The sequence below is a fragment of the Notechis scutatus genome, chromosome Z, assembly GCF_049901735.1.
Source record: "Notechis scutatus isolate UNSWTSFEM ecotype Mainland chromosome Z, rNotScu1.2, whole genome shotgun sequence".
NCBI lineage: Eukaryota > Metazoa > Chordata > Lepidosauria > Squamata > Elapidae > Notechis > Notechis scutatus.
The window spans coordinates 4,910,550-4,921,832 of NC_142025.1; the positions used below are offsets into that span (position 1 = coordinate 4,910,550).

Genomic DNA, 11,283 nt, shown 5'->3' on the forward strand with positions numbered 1-11,283 from the left:
TTGTGCCTCTTTGGTGGGCATTCACTTTCTGTTCTCAGGCTTGTGTCCTTGGATCTGCCAGGTTCTGTTCCGAGTTGGCACCTCTGCTTCCTCTCATTCTGTCATTCCTCCTCTCTCTATTCCCCTATTCCTCCCTCCCCCTCCCACTTTTATGGCAGGATGCCATCGAAGGGAAGCAGGACTGAAGCAGTGTGATGGCAGACCTGACACAAAATTATCCTACCCCCTCCTGTTTCCCTGTGAGGTGTGTTGGTTGAGAGAGAGGTCCTGATCCAAACTCATCTTGCCAACACTGGAACTAGGACTCACAGTCTCCTGATGATTGGCCCAGAATCCCCCAGCTGTCTAAAGCAGAACTAGAACTCATGTCTTCTGGTTTCTAGATTAGCACCTTAACCAGTACACCGAACTGCCTCTCTTAGCTTTGGTCAGTGATGAACATGTGAGTATCAGGGAAGAGATTAGGGTTTTTATTTGGCACTGATGGGACAACAGCTCTACAGGTAGTCCTTTGACTTAAAGACCACAATTTACCCCAACAATTCTGTTGCTAAGCGAAACATTGGTACTTTGCTCCATTTTATGACCTCTCTTGCCACCGTTGTTAAGTGAATCACTGGAGTTGTTAAGCTAGCAACAGGGTTATTAAGTGAATCTGGGTTCCCCATTGACTTTGCTTCTTAGGTCGCAAAAGGGGACCACACGATCCCAGGAGGACCTTGCAACCATCATAAATACGAATCAGTTGCCAAGCGCCTGCATTTTGAATCTCGTGACCATGGTGATGCTGCAAAGGTCATAAGTGTGAAAGATTGTCACTTTTTTCAGTGTCATTTGTAACTTTAAATGGTCACTAAATGAACTGCTGTAAGTCGAGGACTGCCTGTATACTCTCATGATTCTGGGCATCCCATTTTCACAATATTATAGTCAAATTAGAGCAGGTACAGAGGAGGGCAAACAAAGGATGACACAGGGATGACAAGGATGACTTGAGACTTTCAAGAAGAGATTGGACTGTCATTTGTCAGAAATGGTGTAGGGTCTCCCACTTGGGCGGGGGGTTGGACTAGATGACCTACAAGGTCCCTTCCAGCTCTGATTATCTGTTACCTTAGGGAAAGAGAGGACCTGGCCCATGAAGGACACCTGGGGATGTTCAAGCTGGACAAAATAAGATAAAGAGGAGACAAGATATTGTATGTTTCCGATCCATAAAGAGAAGACACCGAGATGGTGGCCTTGAACTATATCCATAGCCGTGGAAACTAGGACCAGAAATAATGGATATAAACTGCAGAACTTAGATTCTGTTTCAGTGGAAAGTGTAATTTTCTGCCAGCAAGACATAGTAGAACAGTCTACCTCTAGAGGTTCAGGTTTTTCCATCTCTGGAGGTTTTTAAGGAAGAGGCTGGATCGTTTCTCATGAGTGATTGAATTGCGGAGGGTCCACGCACATGTGCAGGGGATCAAGGGGGCGCATGCATGGTGGGGGGAAGGCGCACAAAAAGGTTAGCCATCACTGGCCTAGATGTTCCTTGGGATTCTTTCCACCTCTACCATTCTCTGTATTGGTGCGCGATTTCCATTTTATTTTCTCTTTTTTCGTCACTTTCTGGAATTTGGAAGATTGTTCTTCAATGTTTAAGTTCTATTAAGTTCTATTTGCTCTCTTTGTTCTCCTAAGTCACAATGTTCTGTTTTCTTCCTGCAGGTTGACAGTTGAAACGGATTATGAGAAAGGTTTGGTGTTCCATGCAGCGGCCAGCAGTTTAATTCCAAAACCTGTTGCCAAGGATGTAAGCTGTGGTTTTCTGCTTCTGAAATTGCCAAAATGCTTGCATTTTGTGGAGGAGAAAATATATAATTTTCTTAGCATTTTTGTTTTTTTGAAAAAAAACAAAACAGTTTTTTGGAACAGGCACACCCAGTTCTGTCCAAGAATAGTTGGAAGGGAGATAGACGGGACTTTGTAAGTGAACCCGAGGCCACTATTCTATGTGGAACAACGTTGATTTGTTCCTAAAATCAGTTAATTGTTCACAACACATTAGCCATAAAATAATAACTGAAGACCTAGAGGGTGTCGGGAAAACCTGTTGAGCTTCCCTTCACCAGCAGTAGCCAGAAAAGGTTTCTGTACAGGTGGTTCTTGACGTACAACCATTCGTTTAGTGACTGTTCAAAGTTGGTAAGGGAGGTTGTAAAATGGGGGGGAAACTCACTTAACAACCGTCTCAGACCCCAGCCTGGTTATCCCCCCCCCCCCCCACCCCCGTGTTTCCCAGTATGATGCCGTCTCAGGTACAAATTAGTTTAGAAATTCCAATAACTTTTACAGTAAAATAAAAAATTTACAGTTTTTTTTAATGTTAGCCTGCTCATTGTGATACTGCAAGAAGGTTTTCTACCATATGAGCTTTCTACCTGTATCCAAGTAAGAGTTAGTCCTTGACTTATGACTACAATTGAGCCCAACATTTCTGTTGCTAAACAAAAATACTTGTTAAATGAGTCCCCCCCTCTTACGGCCTTTCTTGCCACAGTTGTTAAGTGAATCACTGTAATTGTTAAGTTAGTTACATGATTGTTAAGTGAATCTGGCTTCCCCATTGCTTGTCAGAAGGCCCCAAAAGGACATCACGTGACCCCAAGACACTGCAACTATCATAAGTATGAGCCAGTTGCCAGAATTTTGATGATGTAATAACAGGGACACCGCAATGGTCATGTGAAAAATGTCTTCAGTCGCTTTTTTTCAGTGCCATTGTAACTTCAAACAATCACTAAACAAATGGTTGTAAGTTGAGGATTACCTGTAGCTGCCAAATCTCAGTAGCAATAGCAATAGCACTTATACTTCTATACTGCTTCACAGTGCTTTACAGCCCTCTCTCTAGGCGGTTCACAGAATCACCCAACAATCTGGGTCCTCACTTAACTGACCTCAGAAGGTTGGAAGGCAGAGTCAACCTTGAGCCGATGAGAATCGAACTGCCAAACTGCTGGCAGTCGGAAGTCAGCAGAAGTAGTCTGCAGTGCAGCATTCCACTGCACCACCCCAGCTTTTAATTTGGGGTACTTGGGGGGTATTGGAAGTCCTACAAGGGGGCCAGGTGAAGAAGGAAGGATGCCTGTCTTAGAAATCGCATGTTTGAAATGCACTGATGTAAACAGATTCTGTATGTTTTCTCCTTTAGGTACTGACCTACTCAGCCACCACCCTGAACGTGAAACTCGCCAATAACACAGAGACCCCTCTGGCATTCAGTCTTATTTTATCCACTCCCTTCTCCATATCCAGCGTGGACCCTGCGAAGAGCCTGAAAACATCTCAGAGTGAAAGAGATGAAGGAGGAGCACACCTGCTGCTCTACACGTTAGAAAATATATTGGTACGGTCTTGTTCAAGGGACATTGGGCAGCTCAGGATCGGAGTGGGTTAGATCCAGGTGAACCTAAGTATGAGCCAGCTGTGTGCGGTAGCAGCCAAAAAAGCTAACACAGTCCTTGGTTGTATAAACAGAGGCATAGAATCAAAATCAGTATTAGTATTGCTTTATAAAGCCTTAGTAAGGCCACACCTGGAATATTGGTCACCATATTATAAATAAGATGTTGGGACTCTGGAAAAAGTACAGAAAAGAACAACTAGAATGATTAAAGACCTGGAGACTAAAACAAATGAATGGTTGCAGGATTTGAGTTTGGCTAGTCAGTGAAGAGGACCAGGGGTGACATGATAGCAGTCTTCCAATATCTCAGGGGCTGCCCCAAAGAAGAGGGAGTCAAGCTATTCTCCAAAGCAGCTGAGGGCAGGACAAGAAGCAAGGGGTGGAAACTAATCAAGGAGAGAAGCAACTTAGAACTAAGGAGAAGCTTTCTGACAGTGAGAACAATTAACCTTTGGAACAGCTTGCCACTAGAAGTTGTGGGTGCTCCAACACTAGAGGCTTGTAAGAAGAGTCTGGACAGGCATTCATGTGGAGGGGTTGGATTAGACGACCTTCAGGGTCCCTTCCAGATCTATTCTGATTGATTGATTGATTGATTTAAATAAATAAATTGAGTTTAAATTTAGAAGGAATTGATCTGAGAGAGAGAGATTTGTAGTGCTCCTCAAACGGCTCCGCACATCTTTTGTGGGCTATGGTTTGTTTTTCTCTCCAGCTTGAAGGAAAGCTTAGACCCTTCAAGGAGTCAGACAGGAGCTTTTCTAGTCAAAGGATCTGCCTGGAAAACATGCTTGTGCCTAAGTACATAGTCTGTTTGCACAGTACAGTTATTGAAACTGGCTAAATCAGCAATACAGGCAGTTCTGAACTTGCAACAGTTCATTTAATGACTGTTCTAATTTACAACGGCACTGAAAAAGTAACATGACTATTTTTCATATTTATGCCTATTTCAGCCTCCCCATGGTCATGTGATCAAAATTCAGGCGCTTGGCAACTGACTCGTATTTATGACAGTTGCAGTGTCCCTGGGGGAGGGGTCATGCAATCCCCTTTTGTGACCTTCTGAAGCAAAGCCAATGGGGAAGTCTGAGTCACTTAACTACCCTGTTACTAACTTAACAGTTGCAGTGATTCACTTAACCACTGTGGCAAGAAAGGTCGTAAAATGGAGCAAAATTCAATTAACCAATGTCTTGTTTAGCAATAAAAATTTCAGGCTCAGTTGTGGTTGTAAGTCAAGGACTATAATCCAGTTGCCTGTTTCTTCAACTCTTAGCCAACCTGACATCTGGTTGTTCATAGGTGAAGGTGTCATTTATCACAACTCTTGAGTTACTCACCTACCAACATCTCCCAGAGGATCTTCAGCCATCAGGGCTTCAAGTGATCCAGCAAGATAGCGGGGATAAAATCTTGGAGTTTAAACAAGATCTTATCATCGAGTACAGCAACAAAGCCACGCAGGTAAGCAGAAGTGGGGAAAATAGGAGCTGCCATTTTTATTCGTCCAAGTTCATGCAGATGACAAATTCAACAGAGGACATACAGTACTCCTTGGGGGTGAATCCCGTAATTCTTTTACTTTCTTGCACAGCTTTAGAGCCCTGGGGGTGAAGTGGTAACGAATGCGGTATTGTAGGCTGACTCTGCCCACCGCAGGAGTTCGATCCCGACTGGCTCAAGGTTGACTCAGCCTTCCATCCTTCCAAGGCTGGTAAAACGAGGACTCAGATTGTTGGGGACAATATGCTGACTCTGTAAACCTTTTAGAGAGGGATATAAAGCACTGTGAAGTGGTATATAATTCTAAGATATTGCTATTGCTATCACCCATGGGAATTTGGAAGGCTTGAACGGGATCTCTAATCTCTATCAGAATGGGCTATTAAACCATTGCAGCTCCTCCATAGCCTTTCATAAATCAATTTTCCTTGGCATATCCGGAGCTGAGACTTTGCTCAGCACCGAACAGCTGAATCTGAATTTTCTCCCTTCTCCTTTTTTTAAAAATCAAAATGTCATCAGTTTAATTACGTTTCTTGCATCTATCAAAAAAACTGCTGGTAACAAAGGTAATAAATATTCAATATTAAACGGCTGATATAGAATATTGCTTACTGAACTATGAAAGAAGAGGATATCTATTATGGAGGCCATTGTACATCGTTAGACTGGGTTTTGCAAAGCATTTGGGTTGGATGGATTTTGCCAAAGCTATATTTTTAGAAAATAGTTCCTGCATCTTACCTTGGTTTCCGATATTGCTGCCATTCATCTGATTTGCTTGAAGCAGAGACTAATAACTCTCTTCCAACTAACACATTTTATTAAAAGGTTTAAGCTTTGTGAAGTGTAACGTTCATTTATCAGATGCAAGAAGTGGTTTACGCTAAAACAAAACCAGCTGCTGGAGTGTGTATCAAGTGATGACATATGCATCCTAATGCTCATGTGAAATTATGGCACATAATGCATATGTTCAAGTGAAGCAAAATATCCATTTGTTAGTTGGTTTTTTTTAAAAATACAATTTAAAGTCTACCTTATTCCAAACAATTCTGGTTGGCTTATACTTTAAAAACGTAGAAAGAGTAAAAGATGAAAAACAGATTTTAGGTATTCTTAGAACAGTGTTTCTCAAACCTTGGCAACTTTCAAACCTGTGGTCTTCAACTTCCAGAAGGCTGGCTGGAGAACTGTGGGAATCCGCATCCTCTAGAGCTCAGCTACCATCTGCCACCAAGGCCTGGAAGGACAGCCATGTTTTCAGAGACTTTTTTCATTTAATTGGGGATGCGGTGTGATGATGTCACAATATACATGATGACCATGCCCTTGATGGTTTCTTCCAGATGCCTTTGCCCACAAAGTTCACACCCGAATCCCGCCACAGATACTTACTAAAACATTTCTTTTTCCGTCCCACAAAGGACAGCCCGTGAAGACCTTAGCCTTCTTCTCAGAATATTTTTCATGGTCCCCTCAAACGCTCTGGCACTTGATCTTGTTGCAGGTGCTCCCCCTGACCGCATACCTGACTATCCCAGTACTTGAGCTTTCTTGCAAAACGATTGATTTTAAAACCTGCCTGGTCAACCAAATGAGGTCTGAAGTGGCACTTCTGGTGAACCGCAGTGGATGCAGAAGCTACTGGGCAGCTTTCTTGCGTAAGAGAAATGTGGTCGAAATGATTTTCCTTGTACTGATGCAGTTTCTTATGGGGAGAACCTTCTCTTAAATCACACACACACACACACACATGCAAATTCTGAAATAAGAGATGGTCTAGAATCAGTATCAAAGAAATTATCTGCATTTGGATACAAAAAATATTTATGACTTTGAGTTATTTTTAGATAGTTAGATATAGATAGATGATAGATATAGATAAATATAGAGAATAGATAGATGAGATGAGAGAGAGAGACAATAGAGATAGGTAGAGATGATAAAGAGATAGAGATAGCTTGTAGTTGTAGGTGATATCGATAGAATAAATCTGTAATATAAATATAAAGCATGGTGTAGTAGTTAAAAACATTGGGCTAGAAATCAGAAACCTGTTGAGTTCTACCACTGCTTTAGTCATAAAGGCGGGTGAGTTGGAACCAAATCTCAGTTTAGTTTACTTTATTGTCATTGCACCTCGTACAATGAAATCAAACACCAACTTCAGTGTACATTATGACTGAAAATAAACACAAACACACATTCTTCACATTCTATAAATTGAATTGAAAACCCCTGATACTGAATTAATATTGCACTATACAGTAGAATTCAACAGAGCTACTGCCCTGGGATAGAAGCTGTTTTTCAGCCTATTTGTCCTTGTTTTTATTATCCTGTACCGTCTGCCAGATGGTAATAGTTAAAAAGGGTTCCCGGGATGAGATGGATCTTTGAGAATGTTTTGAACTTCCTTAAGGCAGTGGGAGCTATAAAGCTCTTCCAAAGAGGGGAGAGGACAACCAATGATCCTATGGGCAATGACATTCACCCTCTGGAGAGCTTTCCTATCTGCCACTGTGCAACTGGCAAACCAGACACAGGTGCAGTATGTTAAGATACTCTCTGGTGCAGCGGTAGAAGGTCACCAGGAATTTTTCTAGAAAAAAACTAGTTTTTTGTCCTAGAAACAAGGGAATTGTTTCCAACACGGTTGCTAAAGCCTGCAGGGATTTATATATGTAGTTTTTAGAAGTCAAGACTGACTCAAAGGCTCCTAAAAAAACAAGTAGATCACCAGCAGTTTCAACTAAAATTTGATCTAGTTTGGAGAAGTGGTGAAGATGCTGGCCTAGAGGCCAGGAGGTGGTGAATTTTAGTGCTGCCTTAGGCACAAAAGCCATTTGGGTAACCTTGGGCTCTCTCACAGCTCAGCCCAATCCACCTCACAGGATTGCTATTGGGGGAAAAAGGGATAAAGAAAAAGGAGTATTACCTATGTTTGCCACCCTAAGTTACTCATAAATTAATAAAAAACAAATGAATATTCTTAGCAGCAGCCGTGGATTAGTCGAAGATGATTATCTTCCTTTTACGAATATCTGCTAAAACTTTTAAGCATCATTTTTTTATTTCATTTTAAAGATGAAGATGAACGACATAAAGATCCTGAAGTGTTTTCCATCTCTCCAAGTAGTGGTATCCTTGAGGCGCGCAAAGGTAGCACGGCTACCAAAACCCAACTGATGGTCCGTTTCACCCCGAGGTAGGTCAGGAGAAGCCCCTCGTGGTTCTTCTGCATGTTGTCCCGAGCCCCCAGGCAAGACCTACCTGATCTTGCCCAGGGATGATAACTGCATTATCCTTGATAGTTGTCCATTAGGGAAACACAATTGTGTACCGCACCATGGAAATTTGGTGGCGGAAATGATTTTGGTACAACATGGGCTTACTACCACCTCACGAAAATAAGGCGGGAAGGACATTTTTTCCCCTGCTTTTGAAATTTCCCAAGCTTCAAAATGGCATCGCTTGGGGAATTTTCATGGGGGAATGGAAAATGTTTTTGCTTTCCAAAGCCATATCGCTCCCATTCCCATTTAAAAACTCTTGGGCGGGGTGGGGAAAACGTTACATTTCAGTCTCACCACTTCTGATGTCTGAAATGGGATAGGGTCTCCTGCCTGAGCAGGGGGCCAGACTAGAAGACCTCCAAGGTCCCTTCCAACTGTTCTTTTTTTCTCTCCTCTCCTGCTGCTGTTGTGTTCTGATGACACTGAAATTGCCACTGGAGAGTGGGGGTTTTCTCACTCACCATGGAGAGGGTCATATTCTTGGATTTTGCACCGAGTTAGACTTGATGGTCCCAGATATTCCTCTCGACTCTAGGACAATTAGTGAGTCAAGTTCTCAAACCAGGCAGGTTGCCTGGGGCCTGTTCTAGAACATTTTGGGGCAGGTAGAACTCAAGATGTTTTCTTAATGTCTCCTTCTGCAGCATATAGCTCATGAAAATGGTAGTTTTTTTCACTGCCTATATAAGTGGTCCTCGACTTAACGATTCATTTACTTACCATTGAAAGATACAACTGCACTGAAAAAAAACGTGACATTTTGCATCTTTCTGACTAAGTCAATGGAGAAGCCAGATTCGCTTAATGGCTGTGTTATATTAACTGTGGCAAGAAAGACCATTGAAATGGGGGAAAACTCACTTAACCAATGTCTTACTTAGCAACAGAAATGCCGGGTTCAATCGTGACCATAAGGACTCCCTGTATATGCAGACCCTTCACTTGGCTTCGACTGGGAAGGGTGGATGAAGGGGCAGCAGGCCAACTCAACTGGAATGGGACAATTTGCCTTGGCCAACTCACCATGGCCAACTTGCCTCGGATAACTCGTTACAGGACAATTCAACGATTTAATTACTTAAAATAATGTTAAAAAAAAATCATTTTAATGTTTGTCATTCACATTTTTATTTTGTCCCTCCTTTGGCATCCTTTATTGATTGATTCTGTTTGGCCGATTTCTTCGACATTAGTGTAACTCTTGTCCTGCAGCGAGTTGTTCCGTGGCGAGTCTCCAGGGACAAGGAGGAGAGGCCCTTCCGTGGTGTTTCTGTCAAAGGGAGGAGGGCTCACTTCTGAACCACGCTCTCCTTTCAGAGACAGTTTGGCCTATGAAACTACGGTGACGGTTGTTGGCATGCTGGGAGAGAAGCCGTGCCTGCTGCTTGTCCAAGGAAAGGGCTCCTACAATGAGAGGTATGAAGACCTGCTCACGGGCACCTGAAGAACAAGCCCCACCGGGGGCCTTCTTGCAAGCAGCTTAATGGTAACTGGTGTTTTTTGTTTGTTTTTTTGTAATACTAGAGGAAAATAAAATATTTCTATATCCTTAGCTTGGGTGCAAGCTTGACTTCTCAAATAAGGATCTTGCATCTGCATAGAACGTAATAGAGTTGGAAGGGACCTCGGAGGTCTTCTAGTCCAACCCTCTGCTCAAGCAGGAGACCCTATACCTCCACGTCCGATCTCTTCTTGAAAACCTCCAGTGTTGGAGCCCCCACAAGTTGTTCCACTGATGGTCAGGAAACGTCTCCTTAGTTCCAGGTTAGCTCTCCTTGGTTAGTTTCCAACCATTGTTTCTTATCTTGCCTATTGGTGCTTTGGAAAACAGTTTGACCCCCCTTATCTTTGTAGGAGCCCCTCAAATATTGGGACACTGCTGTCGTATTGCCCCTAGTCCTTCTTTTCCTTAGACTGGACGTACCCAGTTCCTGTCATATGTTTTAGCCTCGTGTGTGGCCAAACCAGAGCTGTATTTTCACCAGGCGATCTTTGCCATAGGGCAGCCCTAATGATACCCTGCCCATCCTGGAGGCCCTTGAGATACTCAACCAGTTAATAAACTACTTTCACATAATGTGCTACTGTATTGATTCCTTAACTGGTGTTTACAAGTAGTCAGGGAGGATAGAGTTGTAAGGGACCTTGCAGGTCTTCTAGTCCAACCCACTGCACAAGCAGGAGACCCTGTACCAGTGATGGCGAATCTTTTGGACCCCGAGTACCCGAAGCATGCATGCCCAAAATGCAAGGTCCCCCACACACACATGCACACACCCCTGTGCACAGCAGACCCGAAGGCCGTCAGGAGGCGCGTGTGCATGCATGGTGGAGCTGAGCTGGGGTGACTGCGCACATGCCCACAGAGAAAGGTCATACTATAGATTCACCACCATGGCCCTATACTATTTCAGACAGGTGGCTGTCCAGTCTCTAAGACCTCCAGTGATGAAGCACCCACAACCTCTGAAGGCAACTTTTGTTCCACTGGTAAATTGTCTTCGCTGTCAGGAAGTTCCTCCTTAGTTTTAGGTTGCTTCTTTCCTTGAATTAAGGAGAAACTTCCTAACAGTCTTCAAATTATGCCTGTAATGGAGCCTGGTCACTACAATTGTAACGGTCATTAAATGGGTCAGTCGTATGACCAATCCAACTTTATAATTTTTGTGTGTGGTTGACATGAAGTGAAACCATTGCTTGCTATAGCACAGTTTTGCTGAAAACTGCAAGTGCTGCTTTTCAGCCAAACCATTGTAAAAGGCAGTCAAGTCAGCACATGATGCTATGCAACCAGTCTTAAGTCAAGGACTGCATTAATCACAAATTCTGCTTTGGCTTAACAAATTCAGTCATCAACCAGGCTTATGGGTGAATTTCATACAACACACCAAGCTAAAACTGAACAAAAACAGCTTGGCTTATTTTTGGAGTTAACCTAAGCTTTCTTTTTATTATTTAAGTAGATTCAGAATAACAAAGTAACAGAGGCGGAAGGGATTCTGGAGATCTCTAGTAGTCTAA

The 11,283-nt window shown here is 42.9% G+C and overlaps 1 protein-coding gene across 3 annotated transcripts in view; it reads left to right on the forward strand.

The window, feature by feature from the left end:
- The window catches only part of DLEC1 (DLEC1 cilia and flagella associated protein), a 64,173-nt gene extending 54,361 nt beyond the window's left edge, over positions 1-9,812 (forward strand). For 2 of the 3 annotated variants that reach the window (XM_087946952.1, XM_087946954.1), the window contains 6 exons: positions 1,717-1,801; positions 3,203-3,397; positions 4,763-4,924; positions 6,474-6,627; positions 8,054-8,174; positions 9,580-9,812. In XM_087946952.1, the coding sequence (XP_087803078.1) occupies positions 1,717-1,801; positions 3,203-3,397; positions 4,763-4,924; positions 6,474-6,627; positions 8,054-8,174; positions 9,580-9,706 (844 nt within the window). In that variant the 3' untranslated portion in view covers positions 9,707-9,812. Of the gene's footprint in view, positions 1-1,716; positions 1,802-3,202; positions 3,398-4,762; positions 4,925-6,473; positions 6,628-8,053; positions 8,179-9,579 lie in introns of those variants that run through there. The other variant, XM_087946953.1, reaches the window with a different exon arrangement.
- Positions 9,813-11,283: the final 1,471 nt, after the last annotated feature.